General features: G+C 45.0%; 1 protein-coding gene across 5 annotated transcripts; it reads left to right on the forward strand.

The window, feature by feature from the left end:
* The first annotated feature begins 617 nt into the window (after nucleotides 1–617).
* Nucleotides 618–21,164, forward strand: IRF6 (interferon regulatory factor 6). 5 transcript variants are annotated; one of them, XM_019030186.4, is made up of 9 exons: nucleotides 618–719; nucleotides 4,794–4,865; nucleotides 5,421–5,597; nucleotides 10,256–10,460; nucleotides 11,391–11,519; nucleotides 14,393–14,551; nucleotides 15,931–16,323; nucleotides 17,033–17,151; nucleotides 18,168–21,164. In XM_019030186.4, the coding sequence occupies exons 3-9, from the start codon at nucleotides 5,424–5,426 to the stop codon at nucleotides 18,390–18,392; spliced, it is 1,404 nt and encodes a 467-aa protein (XP_018885731.1). In that variant the 5' UTR covers nucleotides 618–719; nucleotides 4,794–4,865; nucleotides 5,421–5,423; the 3' UTR covers nucleotides 18,393–21,164. The 5 variants fall into 5 exon arrangements, with proteins under 5 accessions (XP_018885731.1, XP_018885729.1, XP_018885722.1 ...); XM_019030184.4 differs by having other exon boundaries at nucleotides 630–885; XM_019030177.4 differs by having other exon boundaries at nucleotides 657–881.
* The last annotated feature ends 605 nt before the right edge of the window (nucleotides 21,165–21,769 follow it).

Raw genomic sequence — 21,769 nt, forward strand, 5'->3', positions numbered from 1 at the left:
CTTGAGCCCAGGTGTTGCAGACCAGCCTGTGTAACTTAATAGCAAGACCCCATCTCCAAAAAAAAAAAAAAAGGAAAAAAGAAAAAAGAAAGAGAAAAAAGCAAACAACAACAAAAAAAGAAGGCAGGAATTATTATTCTCATTGAAGAGATGAGGAAACTGAAACCAAGAAGCTAAGTAACTTACCCAGGGTCACACGGGTAAGAGGCAGAGTAAAGGTAGAATTCTAGTCCTGAAAGCCTATGGCTTCTCCCAGACAGGACCAAGTGTCCTGGTTCTCTTCTTCATGTGCAACTCCACTTACACAGGCCCACGAGTAGTAGGGCCAACCCAGAATCTCAAAACCCTTATTTGTGCTTAACTGTCTGCATACTGCAGGGTAATTATGGGCCGTGAAGGAGGGAGGCACCCTCTCGACTTAGATCTGAACTCCCAGTCGCTTCCAGTTCCCAGGACCACCAGCCCTGAGGCGTTAAGGCTAGGCCTGAATCTGGGACTTTCTTAGCCGGAGTTAGAAGCGGAGGAGTAGGGTGGGACAGTGGACGGACGCCGCTGGGCCGGGCAGCCCAGAAACGCGGAGTGTCATATTTCTTGCAACTCGCCAATCCCGAACGCCGGGGGGCGTGGCCACACCTGGGAGGCGTGGCCGGGCGGATGCGAGGGCTGCGGCGTCCTGGGGCGAGGCGCTGACGTGAGCTCGGCGCACCTGGGCCGGGCAGGTAAGGGCTGGTGCGGGACGGGGAGAGGAACCTGCAGTCCCTACTTCGGTAGAGCCAGGCGCCCCTTGGCTAAGACGTCGAGGAGCGTGGTAGCGACGGGTGATCTTCGCTGCGGACTTGGTTCGGAGGGACGTCCGCTTCTGGTGGACAGATTGAGCGAAAGTGGGTACGCCAACTTCTGGGGACCAGCTCGAGGGAGGAGAGGCTCCCCCGTGGGTGGGGTAGCACCCATCCCCGGAGTTTGTAGGGGGTGAGAGAACTTGCTTGGGGGCATCTGTGTGTTTGGGGTGGGTACCCACTGGGGCTGGGTGCCTGTCGCCCTCTTCCAGATAGCTTTGGGGCGGCCTCAGTTCTGTAGCGCTAGGCCCCTCTCGAATCTACACTTGTGTCTACTCTCCCTACCCCCACCGCCGAAGCGGAGGGCACTACTCTCGGCCGTCAACAACCCCACTATCCGGTAGAGCTAAAGCACCGCGCCCCCTTCAGTCTTACCAACTTGCCGCTGGCCCCTGTGTCCGAGAGAGGGGACTTCCCAGGTCCGCAGGCCCTTGATCCTAGTGGGCGTTTTGGGAAACTGGAGTGAGGGTGGCCAGGAGCTTTGGAGCATTGGCGGTTTGTTTTCCCTCCCTGAGTCTGTTTGGCACAGTTAGGCCCTTCGCCCTGGGCCTGGGAGACACTCTTGGATTTCCAAGGAGCGGAGCTAGGTGCTGGGGAGGGTGGCGCTGGGGTGTGGTTGCTCTGGGGGTGGGCCCTCTTTGCCCGAAGGGGCTGGAGGGTGGTGTGGAGAATGGGGAAAGTCTCCCAGGCCTGACTTGGAAAGGAGGCCTGAGGTGTCACTCTTTACAGGGAGCCTGCTTTGTGGTAAAGGGGTCATCCTGTTCCAACCTGTTCTCTTGGTGGATGTCAAGAGTGGAAGTGAGGGAAAGGAGATGGATAGAGAGAGGAAGGCGCTTGGGTGGGATTGGTGAAAGCTGGTGTTGACCCAGGAGTGTGGTTTAGGATGAGACGTGTGTATGATGTATGACAGTGGCACTCAATACCTTGTAACTCCCGTTCGCCATCCCCCAGCTTCCATCCAGCAGAAGGGAAGGGTGTGGGCATTTTGACTAGAGGCCTGCAGTTTACCCCTAAGTAGGGCTAAACTAAACAGGGAAGCCTGAGGAACGGAACTTAGAGGATGGCATTTCATTTCTTTCAGGAGAAAGGGAAGAACTGGGACTGCTAAGAATTGTCTGCGAGAAATGGCGTGTGTTTTAACCTGAGCAAAACCACTGACGGCCAAATCTCGGCTTTTGTGTGGCAGTGCCCCTGGAAACTAGTCTGGGGAGGAGCTATGGAGGTGGCAATGAGGGTGTTTATGGAGGACCTGCTCCCTAGAATAGGGGTATGGGAGAGGACAGTTATGCTCGGAGGAGGCTGAAAGTGTCCCTCCTCTATGCTCACTGTGAGGGGAATAGATAGGTTAGCATCATTGTCCTTTGGCTGGTTAAGTACCTGTTAGAGACACAGGCCTTACATTTTGCTGTGATGGCAGCTAGAGATACCAAGATGAGTTCAACTAGGCTAAGGTGGTTCTTCAGTCATTGGGATTTGGGTGGCAAGAGTGTTCAGAAAGAGAACTCTGATTTAGGTGTGTTTGAGAGTGGATGTTATGCAGTCTCCACCTCAATCACTTTATTGGCCCTCTATGCTGCTGGGATCTTTGTTGACGTTTTTAGTTTACTTTCTTGGTGCGCAGAAGATGAGAGGGACATGGAAGACAAGGTGCAGTGGCAGGGTTTGGTACAGAACACTCTGACTTAGGAAATAAAGCACCTCAGCCCAGAAGTAAAATGGGGATAGTAATATCACATTCAGGTTCATGAGGATGAAATCAGCCATGTTAGGTAAAGGTTCATGTAAAAATTGTAAAGCCTACACAGATACAAAGGATTGTTGTTACCATCCTTCATAAGAAATGTCTTATTGTCTTGAGGTTAAGAAAAAATTACTTGTAGTTTTTTAAATTATAAATTGAAACATATCATTGTAGGAAAAGATGAATCATATATAATGTATATGGGAGAATGTAAAAAGCACCCATAGTTGCATCACTAGATAACCATTACAAATATTTTGTTGCATTATTGTATTTATTTCCTTTTTTTCAGTTCTGTGTGTATGTGCACATGTATGCAAGTATATGCTGTGTTACAAGATGGAGATAGTGCTACACAGTCAAGTTGTGTGCTGTGTTTCCCCCTGCCCCCACAACTTCATATTGTAAACATTTCCTTGAGTATAATACAAATTCTGACACCTGTTGTTAATGGCTACTTAATATTGCAGCCTGTGGTTGTGACGTAATGAACCGCTTCTGTCTTGGCCATTTGGGTTTTCAATTTTTCCATCTCTGCCTGTTTTTAGAGTTGTAGTTACTGGATGATGAGTGGGGGAGATCTTGGCTGACTTTCAGAAGGTGGAGAGGGTTTACAGTGAGGGAGGCAGGGCATGGGCTTGGAGGAGGGCAGGCTGGGGCTCCTTCCATGGGGCTGAGGCAAGGCTGCTCTTGTGTAGTCCCATCTTAGGAGAACACTGAGAACCCAGGGCTCTAGATCTTAATCACTGATCTCTGTGGGTGGCTGCTTCTCCTTTCCCATCATCAGGTGCAGCTCCTGGTCTTGGCCTGATTGCCTTAATTTTTGCATGGTGGGCTTTGGATCAACTACAATAAGTCCTTTTGGACTTTTCTTCAAGTCCACTATCGGTCAAGAGTTGGATTTTAATGTCTGACAGGCCCAAACACAGCACTTACCAGTATTGCAATGGAAATTCTCAAAAGCTCTTTACTAGATTGACTGGTTTGGTGCCTATTTCCCTATCCTCTTTTTCCTTCTCTTGCTCCATCCCCCTTTCAGTAGTGATAGGACTGGGGAGCAGAAGGTAGAACTAGCCCTTGAGAGAATATGCATTCCCTCCTCCTTATAAGGCTTATAATGCACTCCATGGTTTGATGGTTTCACATGCTGCCCTACAAAACACCATAATTCAAGGCCAACTACATGGGGGTACTTGAACACTGCGTGCCAACCTGACCTACCCACTATGCTCCCAGGGGGAAGGTTTCAGTTGCAGGACTTGGTAATTGGGTCAGAAAGCTCAGGTGAGAGCAGGTCTTGCCTTGCTCTTAAAGTGCCAGACGCTGAGTTGGGTTTGGGTTTTTCACATTTGTTGGGAGTCTGGCTGGGGAGAGAAGTGGTGTTATGGGCCACCCCATCAGCTAAGCTCTTCTGAGTAGGAGCCTTCAGCTGACCCTTTTAACCTCTTTTCTTTCCCACCTGGCACAGTTTATTCCCATATTTAGCTTCTTTGCTGTAAGATTGTTTGGTTTCAGAACTGTGATCCAGGTAGGGATCTTTCTGGGTATGAAGGTGACCTATTTATCTTCCACTCCTCCTCAGGCCATTGTGGGGCTTGAGAAGTTCCAATGTGGAGTTTCTCAAGAAGGAACATGGAGCTTCAGTGTTTAGTAACTAACACCGTGCTTGGCACACAGTAGCTGATGAACAAATATTTGTTGAATGAGTGTTCTTTTTCCAGGCATCTCATTCTCATCTTAAGTAAAAACAAAATAAGAACACCAAAAAATCCAAACACAACATCTCAGACAAACAATTCTCCAGTGACTGTTTTTTTATCAGTCACCCAATCTGGGAAGGCTTTTGTTTTCTGCTGTGAGTGCCAGCTGCTCTTGAATGTTATCTGCTATGCCCATGTATTTTTACAAGAATCAATTGCAGACTTTACCCAGGCTGGCTCCTGCAACCAATTGGTTCACTCCAGCCTTCATTGGGAGATAAACAGACCCAAGGGAGGAGGCTGTCCTAGCCATGCAAAGCTTGTCTCATGACTGCTTTTAGTACTCTAAGTACTCTTAGTACTTTAGTATTTGGTTATTCTAGGGCTTCTGAGCTTTACCAGACTCAGTAGTGGAGACGTGTTCTCAGCCTTTGTCGCCAATGTTCCCAAGCCTTCTCCCAGACACTGGATTGTTGTATGGATAGCCAGCTGAGACCCCTCCTTTTCTCCATACAGAATCTTTGAGTGGTCAAGGGAAAGACAAGCTGACTCTTCAGATCCCTGTGGACACACTGCCTGCTCTTCCATGTAAGTGAGGACTCTGGAGTCCAGGATCTACCCCTTATCTACTTCTCCCTCATCATGGTGGTGTCATTTATTTCTAAAATATTCCCATTCACCTTTAGTTGTCTTGTTTAAAAAGAGAACATGTGTCAGCTTCTCACTTATATAGTTGTTGCTGTTTCCATAACTTTTTTCTTCCCTCTCCTGAGATGAGATTGAAAAGAGCAATTTTCCTTCTCTTCCAAAGCCCTTGGTGCTTCAGGAAGGACTGTGTTCCAGCAGGATGACATCACCTTTTTATTTTTCTGCTTCAGGATTTAAATAGAAGAAATGTGATCTACTTAGCTGATAAGTCTGATTTGGCTAGAGCATGAAGTGTAAATGGCTTTGGAATCAGAATAAAAAGGACCTTTTAACCTCTTTTCTTTCCCACCTGGCACAGCTTATTCCCATATTTAGTTTCTTTGCTGTAATCTAGTGAAACTGTAGCTCTAGTAGATGGGAAAGGTGGCTGGGAAGGGTTCCCAGTGGCTGGCCTAATTCTTCTGCTCTTCCCATTTCTCCCTCTGACCCCCCCAGATCATGGCCCTCCACCCCCGCAGAGTCCGGCTAAAGCCCTGGCTGGTGGCCCAGGTGGATAGTGGCCTCTACCCTGGGCTCATCTGGCTACACAGGGACTCTAAACGCTTCCAGATTCCCTGGAAACATGCCACCCGGCATAGCCCTCAACAAGAAGAGGAAAATACCATTTTTAAGGTAAAGGACTTCTTCTACCATCAGACCTTTCTGGAATTTTTTTTTTTTTTTTTTTGGCATGGGGAATACACTAGATCTAAAACTCTGGTGAAACAGAGAGAATGCTTATGATGGGGGTGCCCAAACTCAGCAGGCATAGTAATTCCTCTTTTGGGGGCATGTCTGCAATGGTTGAAGCCGTTTATTCTTTCCCACTCATTGAAGGTACTCACTCACATCCCAAAGGATACCAGCTGGGGTTGGCTAAAACTCTCATTAGTGATTGTAGTGATGTGTTTGTTTCAAAAGCTAGCGAGGGTCAGCAGTTGACTCTTCCTCCTCAGTAACTCAGAGCTCTTGCTATGCAGAGAGGTGCTTGGGCCTGGGAATGGATACTCAGACCAGGACAGAACTATCAGGTGTTAGCAGGCATGCAGTATAGCCTATGTGATTGGTATAGAGGGCTCTCAGCAAGTTTTTCTTTCTTTTTCTTTTTTTGTGGGATATGGTCTTGCTCTGTCAACCAGGCTGGAGTGCAAGTGGCATGATCATAGCTCACTGCAGCCCTGACCTCCTAGGCTCAAGCGATCCTCCTGCCTCAACCTCCCACGTAGCTGGAACTATAAGCACACACCACCACGCCTGGCTAATTTTTGTATTTTTTCTGTAGAGACGGGGTTTCACCATGTTGCCCAGGCTGGTCTTGAACTCCTGGGGTCAAGTGATCCTCCCTCCTTAGCCTCCCAGAGTGTTCAGATTACAGGCGTAAGCCACTGCACCTGGCAAGCTTTTCTTTTGAGTTAAAATATTTCGCCCCATCTATAACTGGCGCTTAAAAATCAAAGGTGATTTAGTTACAAGTTTTAATTTTATAAATGGTTTTAAAAATAAGAAATAGCACTGATATGACAGTCATTTTATTTAACTGAAAACAAGATTTAATCACATAGTATTTTACAAAATTTAAGTGAAACCAAAGCTTGACTTAAGACAGAAGTAGGTGGACAGGCTTGTTGTGGGAAAGGTTTTCACATGGTTTGAAACCCTGGAGGCTATGCCTCTGCTCCAGACCAGCTTCTTTCTTGGTCACTTCCATCTCATGAGTAGCTTTAGTTCCTGCATCCCAAGACACTGAAAAGTTAGTTTTGTTTGCCCTTTTCTTCTTTGAGTATAAGCTAGAAGTCACAAGTGAAATACAGTCTGTACTGTGGGTCTCTCAAGATTCATGCTTTGGGTCCTTGCTGAAATTGGGTTGGGAAAGGGCAGAAAATGTAAGCGCAGGGTTCAAAAGAAAGCCATCCTTAGGATGTTTCCCACCCAACTCAGTTATGTCAGGTGTAGAGAGGACAGGCAGAGAGAATATTGACCTGAAGGTACTTAGAAGGTACTTAGAAAATCTAAATCTTAATTTAGATTTTAAATAACAATATAAAAGTTGATAAGGTTAGTACCTATAAACCAGCACCAATTATTGGAGTTGGCATTGAGAAGGGCACGGGCCCATCTTGGCCCATTTGGCCTCTTGTGGCCATGGTCTGAAACTGGATTTGCTGTTCAAGTGTCTGACAGTGGCTGGCCCTGGGGAAGAGGCCATTTCCTGAAAGCCCTACTCATGAGAGTGATGCTTTGGGCTTGCATGCTTCGGGCTTGAGGAAAATTGGGCTGTGGGGAGGTGGCTTTGTTTTAGTTATATCTGTGCATCTGTTTGCAGAGTGCAGGGGGAGGGTGCTTTCACAGATACCAAGCTCTGATGGCCTTTAGCAGAATATGCAGCTGGGGCACTAACATTAAATGGGTGTCTGTGTCCATTATCTCTTTTAATTCTCGTGACAACCCTGTAAGGGAGGTATTACCTTCATGTTGTTGATACAGAAGCCAAGTCTTAGAGGGGCTGAATAACTTGCCAAAGTCACACAGCCAGTAAGTGGTGGGGGTAGGATTTGAACCCATGACTTTCTGTCTGCATCCCACCCCCCATTATACTGCCCTTTCTGATCAAGAACTGGAAGACCTGGCCTCAAATTCTACTACCATCAACTGCATGTGTAGCCCTGAGCAAGTTAACCTCTCTGGGCTTCAGCTCTCCCTTTGGTAAAGTGGGGATGAAATTAGTCTTGCCTGTGAGAATCAAGTGAAATAAAGTATGGAAAGGGATTTGTAAAGCACTATAAAAATGCAGAGATTATTTCCTCTTTAGAAAGAGAAATAAGGACCTGCACAGTGATCAGAATCTCTTGCTAGCAAGACTCAGAATGGGTTTGAACAAGCGATGTTTATAAATCACAATGATTGCCACATGGTTCCTCCTAGGCTCTCCTTTCTTGATTCTTTTTTTTTTTTTGAGACAGAGTCTTGCTCTGTCACCCAGACTGGAGTGCAGTGGCGCGATTTTGGCTCACTGCAACCTCCGCCTCCCGGGTTCAAGCGATTCTCCTGCCTCAGCCTCCCAAGTAGCTGGGATTACAGGTGTGCACCACCATGCCCAGATAATTTTTGTATTTTTAGTAGAGACGGGGTTTCACCACGTTGGCCAGGATGGTCTCAATCTCTTGACCTCGTGATCCACCCACCTCAGCCTCCCAAAGTGCTGGGATTACAGGCATGAGCCACCGTGCCTGGCCTCCTTTCTTGATTCTAAAGTTCCAGTCTTAAACGATACGGCTCTTCACTGCATCAGCCTTGGGTGCCCAGTGCAATCTGGGTGGGTCCTGGGGATGGCTGTGTGGTGAGCAGGAAGGCTGGGGCTCTGGTTCTGGGTTGGTCTGGCTGCTCTCCATGGAGGAGCAGGGATTTAGGGAACCACAGAAATGTGCAGAGCTCTGCCAAAGTCTTCATAGCCCCAGTCAGCTGGGTGGGGCCAGAGTTAGCGTGGGCACACAGAGGATCAAACAAATGGAAGGGAAAATCTGGGGAGGCAGCAGCCAGGTACTGCCAGGTAACTGGAGATAGGCCTTCCAGATACCAGCGACCAGTGAAGTTGAAATCTCCCGTAGGGGGTTGGATAGAATGGAGCAGCAGTTAGGCCCCCTAGTGTCTGCTCAGCCACCTGGGGCAGCAGAACGTTGTCAAACTTCTTCATTCCATACCACAATCAAATGGAGGGACCCAAATCTGAAAAGATGGTAAGAGGAAGTGATCTGAATTGGAGGAGGAGGATTTAGATTAGCTTTTGAGGAAACTTCCTCATGCCTGTGAGGTTCTTCAGGGGGCGACTGAAGGAGATCAGAGCTCTCAAAGGATGGGGCAGAAAAATTCAATTTCAGCTTGAGGAAGAAGCCTATGATCAGAATCAGAGGAAGGGATTGGGTTTGGACAAATCATATACCCTGTTAGCTTGAAAACGTTGGTGTGTGCTTCCTGTCTTGAGCTCTCTGCTAATGGTACCTACTTTTTCAGCATCAGAACAAGTTGTACTCCTGCACAAAGAGATCAGAGAACTTGTTAGCAATGGGGGAGAGTGGCTATCCCATGAGCAGAAACAAGAATGCCTGTTAGAGCTGAAAGTAGGGCCAGGTGTCTACTCCCTGCTTTGCTCCTGAGCACCTTGGTCTATGACTTGAGCGGCTTAGATTTTTCCTTTCCTCATTAGGGAGGCTAACTTCTTGTCTGGGGAAAGTGCTGTGAGTTTCCATATTTGAAAACCAGAGAGAAGGAGTCAAAGTGGTTTTAGTCCATGCTGCCAGCCACTGGTGTGGTTGACAGCATGATGTTTCTAATGAAGCAGAAGTTTGAGGGGATAGGGTAAGGTAAGGGGTGTGGATTTTTTAGGACTTGAGGCCCTCAGCCAGAGGGACAAGCTGAACCCCCAGTGTGTTTCCTTCCCTCCTAAAGGCACTTGGTTTCTACAATTCTTTTTTTTTTTTTTTTTTTGAGATGAAGTTTTACTCTTGTTGCCCAGGCTAGGGTGCAATGGCATGATCTTGGCTCACTACAATCTCCACCTCCCGGGTTCAAGTGATTCTCCTGCCTCAGCCTCCCGAGTAGCTGGGATAATAGGCATGCACCACCATGCCCGGCTAATTTTGTATTTTTAGTAGAGACAGAGTTTCTCCGCGTTGGTCAGGCTGGTCTCAAACTCCTGACCTCGTGATCCACCTGGCTTGGCCTCCCAAAGTGCTGGGATTACAGGCATGAGCCCCTGCACCCAGCTTACAATTCTTTATTTATGTATTAGATTGAAGACTGACAGGAGGGAACACAGGAGGCCAAACTCTTCATATCCTCTGCCATGCCTCTTTGTCTTACCTATTGTCGTATAAGCAACTCATGTCAAAAATGAATAAACGAAGAAAAAAAGTTACTTGAAATTCTGCTATCCAGAGTTACCATCTGCACTTTGGTGCATATTTTTAGCAGGCTTTATCTTCAGCCCTTCATTAGAGTATTGTCGTCTTGATGAGTGCCGGTACCAGTGCTTGAGATAAGGTTCCTCCTTTTAATATATTGTGTTTGCATATGGCTTTATTTCCCTTAGGCACATGTCTTGCCTGGTCCTAAGGGCAGTGTTTCCTGCTGCAGTCTCTGTAAATCGGGGTTGGGATGATGGGGCAGTCATGCAAAAGTGTGTGTGTGTGTGTGTGTGTGTGTGTGTGTGTGTTTGTGTCTATGAGAAAGGGTAAGCACGTGCTTTGCAGTGGCTCTGGGCAATGATAGGACTCACTGTGGTTTCTTGTTCTCAGGCCTGGGCTGTAGAGACAGGGAAGTACCAGGAAGGGGTGGATGACCCTGACCCAGCTAAATGGAAGGCCCAGCTGCGCTGTGCTCTCAATAAGAGCAGAGAATTCAACTTGATGTATGATGGCACCAAGGAGGTGCCCATGAACCCAGTGAAGATATATCAAGTGTGTGACATCCCTCAGCCCCAGGGCTCGATCATTAACCCAGGTGAGGCCCCAGGTGCTGGGGAGAAGGTGGGCAGCATGCCAGATTCTGGGCTGGACTCTTAAGAGATAGTCAACTTGAAAACAGCCTGATTTACACAGTTTAAGATGGATAAAGCAAGAAAGCCTTTCTCTGGGAAGGACCCAGAAAACAAAAGATGCAGACTCAGCAAAATCTTGCTTACTTAGGTGAATGTTTTTTAACCTGGTTACTTAAAGCATTAGAAAGTGGAGGGGTATACAGTTCTACTGTAAAAGTAGCCTCTCTTGGGATTCAAGAGGCCAGGTAGTTTTGAAGGAGAAGGGATTAAAGCTTAAAAGGTTTGCATTCTAAACCTGGCCCTTATCACTTTACTACTTGTGGGACTTGAATCAAGTCATTTTACCTCTTGTAAGCCTCAGTTTCTTCAACTCTAAAATATGGGATCTCAGCTTTCCTATTTACTTCAAAAGCTAGTGTGAGAATCAATTAACATGATCTGTAAAAAAAAATTAACATGATCTGTTAAAAAAATTTTTTTAATTGACAAATAATAATTGTACATATTCGTTGGGTATATAGTGATGTTTTGGTACATATAATAGTGACAAGATCAGGGTAATAAGTTCTTTATACATATTGGGTGACTGATCGTTTAATTCATAGGATACTTTGACTAAGAGAATATCTCCTGATCCCTCCAATTAACTGCATACTTAACAAGTACTAACAGCCAGATAATTTAGATATGTGCTCCAGTGAATCTAGGGAGGTCCTTCCATGAGAGAAGTGTTCGTTCCCTTGATTCTCACTCTTTTCAGCTAGGACATTGAGGGTGTGTACTGAACCTGAGGAGCCTCTGGGCTAGCAGTCCCTAGCTTGAATGGTGGGTCAGCTGCAGGGGTGGCAGTGCAACCTGAATGGCTCACCTGCGAGCTTGTATATCTTGGGTAGGATCCACAGGGTCTGCTCCCTGGGATGAGAAGGATAATGATGTGGATGAAGAAGATGAGGAAGATGAGCTGGATCAGTCGCAGCACCATGTTCCCATCCAGGACACCTTCCCCTTCCTGAACATCAATGGTGAGTGGGGATGATGGGTGGTACAGAGACATATGGAGGATGTAAGGAGTTTTGACCTTGGAACTGTCAATACATTGGCCACCACTGCCCCGAAAGCAGGATCAGTCCCTGCAGCCAGACTGCTGGACTGTTAGCAAGTGGGAGTCAGAGGTGAGGAACTCCCTGCTGGCTCAGTTATCCCAGTAGAGTTGGGTGGGTTCCAGGCAATAGAACATCTTCGGAAGCTTATGTGCTAATTCAAAGAAATAAAAAATTTGAATTCATTCTTAACCCAACATACAAATATATCATCAGTTACACATTTTGCCAATTTCCTTCAGGCCAAGTACAGTGTCATTTTTACGAGTTATGGGCAAACTCTTCTAATATTTCCCTTGGTATAAATTCTGTGTCACTTCCTTCACAAGGACTACTCTGCCTAGGCTGTATCACGGGAAACTTGTGATGTCTGTAGCTGATAGTACTTGGCTCTGATAGGATTTATCTGCAAGAGACTTTTCTTTTATGGGCTTTTGAATCCAGCTTCCTAGGAAAATTGAGTTGGGAGCTTGAGAATCCACCGTGTGACAGAGCAGGTACTGAATCTCCCACTGCATTTTCTGAGGATACTTGAACACACGTTGAATTGCTCTTTCTGCAGCATCTTTACTTCATTTGTCCACTGAAATGCTCCTACTCAAATGACTTGCATCCAGCCAAGCAGTTTTTCATTGTCTTTTTAGTACCACCTGGCTGCAATGGGTCAAAATGAGATAACTTGTGCCACCTATAAAACTTAGGATAACAAGATGATTTATTTAGTATTTTCAGGTACTCTACCGTAGGTGATGCCTCTACCTTTGAGAATCAGGAAATGACACTTGTCTGTCCACTGGCCCTCCTTCATTTATATCTTTGCAACCAAGTGTGGGTAAAGAGAAGTTTCATAGAGATCTTGCAGGTCAATATTGCCACACGTTCAATGTCACTAATCATTAGAGAAATGCAAATCAAAACCACAATGAAATACCATCTCACACCAGTCAGAATGGCTGTTATTGAAATAAAAAAATAACAGATGCTGATGAAGTTATGGAAAAAAGGGAACACTTATATCCTGCTGGTGGGAATGTAAATTAGTCCAGCCACTGTGGAAAGCAGTTTGGTGATTTCTCAAAGAACTTGAAACAGAATCACCTTTTGGCCCAGCAATCCTATTATTGGGTATATACCCAAAAGAATATAAATTGTTCTACCATAGGGACACATGTACCCGTATGTTCATTGCAGCACTTATTCACAATAGCAAAGACATGGAATCAAATTAAATGCCCATCAATGGTGGACTGGATAAAGAAAACGTGGTACATATATACCATGGAATACTATGCAGCCATAAAAAAGAGTAAGATCATGTCTTTTGCAGCAACATGGATGTAGCTGGAGGGCAATATCCTAAGTGAACTAAAACACAGGAACAGAAAACCAAATACTACATGTTCCCACTCATAAGTGGGAGCTAAACATTGAGTACACATGGACACAAAGAAGGGAACAATAGACACTGGGGCCTCCTTGAGGACGGAGGGTGGGAGGAGGATGAGGATAAAAAAACTACCTATTGGGTACTATGCTTATTAACTAGGTGACTAAATAATCTGTATACCAAACCCCGGGACATGTAATTCACCTATATAACAAACCTGCACATGTATCCCTGAAACTAAAATAAAAGTAAAAACAAACAAAAAATTGCCACATGTTACATTCCCACTTAGTGAAATTGAACATCTAGAAATGTGGGATCCTTTCCCAAATGTCTGGCTGACTCATTCTGTTATTCTCACCCCCTAAAAGGATGCAGTTTATTTCCAGAATCCTGATTTCCTATTTCTGTTGATCTTTTATTAAAGCTAATATTTGTGTGTCCTTATGTTTTGAGCTGCCTTTAATCCTTTTTTGGAAAGTTGTAGAATAGATACTAAAAACAAAAAAGTAAAATGGGAACATAAATTTAACCAGTTCCCATAAATTTAACCAGAGTGCCATTGCACTCCAGTCTGGGTGACAGAATGAGACATGATCTAAAAAAAAAGGGTCAAAGAAACATTAATCTTTGTGATTTCAGAGCTGTTGGGGCAGAGGATGAAGAATTGTTGAAGAATAGATGCCTAAGAGGTGAGGCTAGGAGGAGAAATCTGTAGACTTTGGAGCAAGTCAACTTTGACAGTAGCAGGGAAATACTCTTTTTTTTTTTTTTTTTTTTAAAAAAACCTTTTAATTGGATCCTTTTGAATAAATAATACTTTCACATGGTTTACATTCATAATGGTACAAAAAGGTAAATCAGTGGAAAGGTTTTCCTTCTATCCTGTCCCTGAACCTTTCATTTCTTTCCCTGGAGGAGTCAGATCCTTCTAGGTTCTTGAGTATCCTTCCAGACATTTTATGCATGTAAAAGTATTTGTTTGTTGTTAAAGGTATTTCTATGCATTAACACTTACTCGAAGCTAATCAGCTAATTTAGCTGAGTTCGTTTTATGGAAGACAACCAGCTTCTATTTAATTGCTGGGGCCAAATTTTACAGTATGGAATGTCTTACTCCTTGTAATTTAACCTCCAGAGAAAACTCACTTGTCTATGTTAATCTTCAGCAAACAAAGGTTTTTAAAACTATGAATTTGTGGGAGAAATAATATGATTAGGAAGCAGGAGCAGGGGAACCTTATTTCTTATTGCGTTAGTTATGGGAATCACTGATGGGCTGGAAGATCACACTGGGTCAGGGTTCAGTGTTTGGTTCTTGTCTACTGACCTTGTGAGTTCTCAGAGCATCAGCAAGTGATGTGCACGTGTGGTACCCCTGTCTGCTCACCATATGCTTTTGTTTTAGGTTCTCCCATGGCGCCAGCCAGTGTGGGCAATTGCAGTGTGGGCAACTGCAGCCCGGAGGCAGTGTGGCCCAAAACTGAACCCCTGGAGATGGAAGTACCCCAGGCACCTATACAGCCCTTCTATAGCTCTCCAGAACTGTGGATCAGCTCTCTCCCAAGTAAGTGAGACTTTATCTTTCTTGCTGGGTCTTCTGCTTCTATTATAGACTCTTTCCTGTCCTGCTTTCTAACTTCATTTCTTTGCCATGTATTGAAAAACTACCTGTCTCAGATGCACCCTCTGTTTCTGTTTCCTGGCTAGCCCATGAGTCACCAGGGAAGAAGTAAAGAAACACTGGCCCAGCTGGGTGTGGTGGCTTACACCTGTAATCCCAGCCCTTTGGAAGGCTGAGGTGGGAGGAGTGCTTGAGGCCAGGAGTTTGAGAATAGCCTTGGCAACATAGTGAGACTCTCTACAAAAAAATTTTTAAAAAATTAGCTGGGCATGGCAGTGCATGCCTGTGGTCCCTGTTACTTGGGAGGCTGAGGTGGGAGGATCACTTGAATGCAGAAGGTCAAGGCTGCAGTGAGCCCTGATCATGCCATTGCACTCCAGTCTGGGTGACAGAATGAGACATGATCTAAAACAACAACAACAACAAAAACATTGGCTGACACTTACTTGCCCATAGGGATGCTCTGATTGGTTACAGCTCCAGCTCCAGGTTATTCAGGTCTTAGGTGGGTAGGAGTCCCAGATTTATCAGTCACGCAGGGGGATTTAGTGACAAGGCCAGTTGTGGAACAGGGAGGTTAATGGCCATGGATTTGGTAGAGGAGGCTCTTGGATTTTGAGAGGCTTTAGGACCTACAGAAAAAAACCTCTTTCTGAATTTGGTATGAATTTATCTCAATGAAGAATCAATGTCATTGCTTGGGTCTCCCTTTCACACTACACATGGTAGGCATGTGAGTGCTATTAATAAAATTTTGTCCAAGAGGCTAAGTAGCTTTGATAGTGGCTATTGGGTTCAATGGAGATTTGCTGAGTAAAAATTAACTTTGATGTGAACTGTGTCCTTTTATGGTATATTATTAGAGCAGATCCCCAGTGTGTGTTCACATGTCATTTTCAGAAAAATTGTTTGGTATTGCTTCTTCTTCCTCAAGTTTCTTTAAACAATAAGCTAAAAATGATACACAAACAAGATACCTTAGTTTTTAGCTCCTTCCAATGACCATTGGTGTGAAGACTCAGTCAGTATAGCGTGGGGACACCAGGACCACTTTACTTGATGAAATTATAGCGCTTGGGGTGTGGTGATTGAACAGAAATAGTTGAGATGGACTTTGAACTGTTTGCTTTCAGGCAGCCTTTTGAGTGAATATTCCAGGGATATGTTGATGTCTCCCTTTATTGCAGGAAGGATAACTATGGCAGTGGCCTTCCTGAATGCTGGTTGAAAGGTGGCTTGATCTTAATGGACTTGCATGAGTCGCAGGGATGAACAGGCAGAGCAGTGAAGCAGGACTCTCACTGTCATCTCTAACCTTGCAGTGACTGACCTGGACATCAAGTTTCAGTACCGTGGGAAGGAGTACGGGCAGACCATGACCGTGAGCAACCCCCAGGGCTGCCGACTCTTCTATGGGGACCTGGGTCCCATGCCTGACCAGGAGGAGCTCTTTGGTCCCGTCAGCCTGGAGCAGGTCAAATTCCCAGGTCCTGAGCATATTACCAATGAGAAGCAGAAGCTGTTCACTAGCAAGCTGCTGGACGTCATGGACAGAGGACTGATCCTGGAGGTCAGCGGTCATGCCATTTATGCCATCAGGCTGTGCCAGTGCAAGGTGTACTGGTCTGGGCCATGTGCCCCATCACTTGTTGCTCCCAACCTGATTGAGAGACAAAAGAAGGTCAAGCTATTTTGTCTGGAAACATTCCTTAGCGGTAAGTCATTTCTCAGAAAGTTGATCGTGGGAATCGTTCTCTGGAAGTACATTCCTTCCACTATCCCTGTCTTTCACCTTCCTGCTTTCCTGGCATGGCAAAGATCTTAAAAAATTTAGTCTGGAGGAGGTCAAGGGAGAACAGAACTTTGGTTCTAAAAATTGGAGGTGACCTAGGCAACAAAGAAGGGAGTTTCACTCCAAAGCTATGTACTTGGAAGCTATTTTTAAGTTGGTTGTGGCTCCTTCAATGGCAGAAGAGGGAGACAGCCCTGTCATTACACCTCAAATGTCACCAGCGTGTCTTTAACTTTGGAAGGCAATCCTGTTTGTCATGTTCAGAATAGCACATATTCTTTTGGGAATTATCTGAGTGGTGAATTCAAGCAGGCAGTTTTAGGGAAAGCACCGAGATGTGAATTTTTTACAATGTGGTTTGAACTGCAAGTCATGATCAATGATGTCCAAGAGAACCCTCTGTAATTTGTACTGTTCAATATATTTGTGCTATTCAGTATGGTTGTCACAAGCCATATGTGGATATTGAGCATGTAAATATGACTAATGTGACCCAGGAACTGTTTAATTAATTTAAAACTAGTGAGCACATGTGGCTAGTGGCTATTGTAATGGACAGCATAAAAGATGGTATTTGTTGAGTGGATGTGGAATGACCCAGTATACCAAACTTGCTCTTCCACTTTCTGCAGATCTCATTGCCCACCAGAAAGGACAGATAGAGAAGCAGCCACCGTTTGAGATCTACTTATGCTTTGGGGAAGAATGGCCAGATGGGAAACCATTGGAAAGGAAACTCATCTTGGTTCAGGTGAGAAGATAAGGCTGTGTCAACAACTCTTCATCTTTTTGCCAATGCTTAAGCCCCCAGGTCTGGGTTGAGCCCTCATCAAGCATCCATCAGCCCATGTAGGTTTCAGTCTCATCAGATGGGGTAACAGACTCAGGTTTGTGCAGTAGGACTCATGCTGGAAAAGGCAGGGTCCTTAAAATGGGTGACTGATTTAGTGGAGATCTTATCTTTCATTCTCTTACTAACCTTAGAGTCTTGCTGAAACCTCACAGGATATGACCCTTTCCAGGTTTTCTTCACACACACATACACACACACACAGACACACAATGTAAATTGCACTTTTTTTTTTTTGGAGACATGGTCTTGCTGTGTCGCCCAGGCTGCAGTGCAGTGGCACCATCTCAGCCCACTGTGGCCTCAACCTCCCAGGTTCAAGTGATCCTCCCACCTCAGCCTCCCAAGTAGCTGTGACAACAGGCACAGGCTACCATGCCTGGCCTAATTTTATTTTTAGCAGAGATGAGGTCTCACTATGTTGCTCATGCTGGTCGGGAACTTGTGGGCTTAAGTGATCCTCCTGTCTCAGCCTCCCAAAATGCTGGGATTATGGGTGTAAGCCACCATACCTGGCCCTTTCCAGCCTTTCTTAGAAAAACCTTTTGAGTTACTTTTAGGAATATAAATTTATTCTAGGAAGTGGCAGCAAGGCCACTTGGGCTTTGCCCCTGGAGTTGTGTAGCAAGGCAAGCAATAGATGATATTTTGTAAAAAGTCTTGCAAAGTAAGCAGTCATTTATTTAGGCATGTGATGTAATGTTACATCTAGGTTCTTTACCTTCATTTGAACCAACTTCCACAGTGAGCCTTGGCAGAAGGATGGTCCAGAGAGACGAAGGCATATCCTATATTTAGACATCAGAATGGGGTCTTCCTCAGGGCCTCTTTGGTCTGTCCTTCAATCCTGGGTCCATTGTGCTATTTAAAAATACCTTTTCCTCAGAGGATACACCTGTGTTCTGTGTCCTGAACAGGTCATTCCAGTAGTGGCTCGGATGATCTACGAGATGTTTTCTGGTGATTTCACACGATCCTTTGATAGTGGCAGTGTCCGCCTGCAGATCTCAACCCCAGACATCAAGGATAACATCGTTGCTCAGCTGAAGCAGCTGTACCGCATCCTTCAAACCCAGGAGAGCTGGCAGCCCATGCAGCCCACCCCCAGCATGCAACTGCCCCCTGCCCTGCCTCCCCAGTAATTGTGAATGCCATCTTCTTCCTTCTCTTTTTTATAATATTGTACATATGGATTTTTTTATTGTTTAGATTTAACCAGCTTTTAAATCTCTCTTTTCTCTAACAGTGTTAGAAGTTTGTGATTCTCCAAATATGCCTAGATTTAAAGCTGATTTAATTTATGGAAAAATCACCCTTCAGACTTTGCTTTTCTTTTTCAAATCTCCTAATGGTAGTATGATATAGCATAGTAGAAGGAGATTTGGCCTGGGAGTTTGGACACCAAAGTTCTAGCTGCAGCTTTGCTTCCAATGTGACCTTGAACAAGTCCTTTAACCTCTGGGCTTCAGATTTATTGCTTATAAAGTGAAGAGATTGGAGTAGTGCCTGAAATTGCATCCAGCTTTAGAACGGACTCGATGACCTTCTTCTACTTGTACAAGGCTAAACTGCCTGGAACAGAATCCTTCTGCATTGTTCTTGTACCACATTTTTCCTTGGTTTTGTTAAAGTTTCCTCAAGCACTGATTTGTCCAGGATCGAGCTCTGTTTGACCTGTTCTGCTAGTATAGTAAGCTGGCTCCCTGATGGGGGAAGTGAGAGGGAGAGAAGCTGGCTGGCTGGTTGCTTAGAAACTATGCTTGATATCTAAATAGAAATGGGTGCCAAAGTCTGAAAGTCACCCAGCCTGTGGAGTGAAAGCTCACAAATTTGGCTTCTAAAGGGAAGCTGTTGACACAGAAAGCCTAGGGATTCTGTGGAAGAATAGGTTGTCAGGCATTTACCTTATTACCACTCAAATACCAGTGTGTGTGTGTTGGAGGGGGCGGCAGGGAGAGGGGGTAGGTGACAGTATGTGACTCAGGTGTTAGCTTTAAGAGGAAAGAGCTCTGTTTTTCTTATTTTCTTCTCTGAGCTAGACTGAGCTGGGGATCTAAGATGTACTTCTCTGACTACAAAAGGGACAGTATCATTTAGATTTTTTGCAGTTGGAAGAAACGGGTTGTTGAGTGTGTTAAGGCTGGAATGAAGAAGGGCTGGGCAGTACTCTTCTGGAAAGGCTCACCTAGCACGAACCTGCTTGTCTCCCTTACTAGTGGAGGTATCTGAGTGTGAACAGTGAAGGTAAAGAGTGGTATAGAACAATGCAGCTCTATCTGTCACAAACTGGTCTTATCTAGAAACATCTGCTGAGTCTCTAACCCTTTCAGCTTTCTCTTCTTTTTTGAGACAGAGTCTTGCTTTGTTGCCCAGGCTGGAGTGCAGTGGCAAGTCACCACTTATTGCAGCTTTAAGCTCCTGGGCTCAAGCAATCGTCCTGCCCCAGCCTCCTGAGTAGTTGGGACAACAGTCGTGCACTATGATGCTTGGCTAATTTTTTTTTATTTTTGTAGAGATGAGGTCTTGCTATGTTGCCCAGGCTGGTCTTGAACTCCTGGGCTCAAGCAATCTGGGACCTAAATGGCAAATAAGATGCTAATCTGTGGTTGCAAGCCCCAGTCCTCTTGAATAGTGATGCCTGTCTGTCTGTGTCGGGACATAGTAAGGAAGCCCATGTCTAGTCTGGTACCTTTAAACCAGGCCATCTCCAACTTTTCAAAATGACTCAAAAGTTGAGCTAGCCTTATTTTAAAAACTAAAAGTTCAAAATCAGTGGTGACATGAGGACTTATTTATTTAAAGTGCTTAAGCCTTGGTTTTAGAGTTTCTGAGAGACCTAGTGGAATTTGCTATTATGAAAAGCATGAAAAGATTAAGAAATCGAGGAAAAGTTGGGCTTTTAGGGACCAGGAAGCATTAAAGGCACAGAAACTTTACATTTTGGGGGTCATTTTGTTGAGTAGGTGAAGTGAGGGATTTGGGCTTGATATTTGGCTGCCCCATCTCTCTGTGGGAACTCAAAGTTAAAAACCTACTGTAGGTAAATTAGAAGGGCAGCTCTTGAATCTGGGCCAGTCTATATCCCTTCTGTGAAGTGCTAACAGCCAGGCTATCTGTAGCCTGGGTGGGAGCCCAGATAATGTGAGCTGGTAAAGGGTATTGGAAAAGTGCCAAGAAATACCAAGCTTTTGGTTCGTAACCACTATAAAAAGTTTATGAACATGTCAGAGGAATGGATGAGTGATTTGTGAGGTCTTAACTAGATACCCCGGTTTCTTCCTTGTTTTGGCTTCTTTTCAGAATGCCGGGAGAGTACATGCAGGGATTCCATCTGATCACCCTCAGCACTCTTTCTCTGGTCCTGCTGGATAGATTTATTTCCTTTCTTTTTTTAGGGCCTCAGTCTGCTATCTCCTTTGGTGGCTACCACCACTCACTCCCTTGATATCTTCTACTCCCTTGCCTTCACCTTGCTTAAGACTGAGAAGGGAGTTACATTTTGTCACTAGCTCTTTTTCCTCACTGTGTACCCCACCAAACAAGATTAGTTCAAGTTAAAAAGAACCTATTGGACGTAAACTGGGAGAGCAAGTGTTGGACCTGGGCTGGTCCCTTTCCCATAAAATTAGGTCCCTGGTTGTATGTTCCCATAGCACCCCATACTTCCTCTCTCAGAATAATCATTTCCCTTGTAATGCTCAGCATCCGCATCCTGCTTGACTGCAAACTTGCTGAAGGTAGGGACTGTTTGTCTTGGACTTCGCTGCCAGTCCTTAGAACAGTGTCTGGGACACAGTGTGTTCTCAAATATTTGTTGCTGGAATAAATGAATGAACTAAATCAGTCTTTTAGGGATTTACTGTTAACCACCATGGGAAAATTAAATAAATGTGGGGAAGGAAAACGTTCTAAAATTAGAAGACTACTTTCTACTCTCAGCTTCTGATTCCCTCTGAGCTAAGAACCAGACAGCCTTAGGCTGGTAACTCCTATAAGCTGGTCCTCCTCCCATGCTGACCCCATCTTTACTGTACAATTCACTTTTCATGGTCTGAAGGCACCACCAAGATAGATCCAGGAGTGACAACTCCAGTGTAGGTGTCCGCTGTTCCCTTAATCTCTGTCCTGCTCCAAGTATAAATAAATTGGGGCCATTTCCTTAGATATTGGGGTTTTCTCAAGAAATCCTTTCCCTTCGTGGCATGGGTCAAATCGCTGGTAGTTAAAAAGGTGTTAACTCTTACGTGAAATAACACTTTTTCTTTGTAATGACCTGACTGGAAAGCCTCTGTGTCATCACTTCTCATTTCTTATTTGAAATCAGCAAACTGGATTCAGTAGACATGAACTTAAGCCCCATGAAAGTGGGGGTTTTGTCTGTTTTGCTCACTGCAATACCTCCAGGGCCTAGCAGCATGACTGGCACATATTTGTTCAAAGTGAATACTCACACCTTCACACCCTCCCTAGAGAGCTGTTGTTGTAGGCCTCTCAAATGTAGGATTTAGGGAAGTCAAGT

The sequence above is a fragment of the Gorilla gorilla genome, chromosome 1, assembly GCF_029281585.2.
Source record: "Gorilla gorilla gorilla isolate KB3781 chromosome 1, NHGRI_mGorGor1-v2.1_pri, whole genome shotgun sequence".
Classification (NCBI taxonomy): Eukaryota; Metazoa; Chordata; class Mammalia; order Primates; family Hominidae; genus Gorilla; species Gorilla gorilla.

Coding starts and splice junctions, on each gene's coding strand:
- IRF6 (XM_019030186.4), top strand. CDS start 5,424: ATGGCCCTCCACCCCCGCAGAGTCCGGCTAAAGCCCTGGCTGGTGGCC. Junction 10,461..11,390: donor GGGCTCGATCATTAACCCAG/GTGAGGCCCCAG, acceptor TATCTTGGGTAG/GATCCACAGGGTCTGCTCCC. Junction 11,520..14,392: donor CCCCTTCCTGAACATCAATG/GTGAGTGGGGAT, acceptor CTTTTGTTTTAG/GTTCTCCCATGGCGCCAGCC.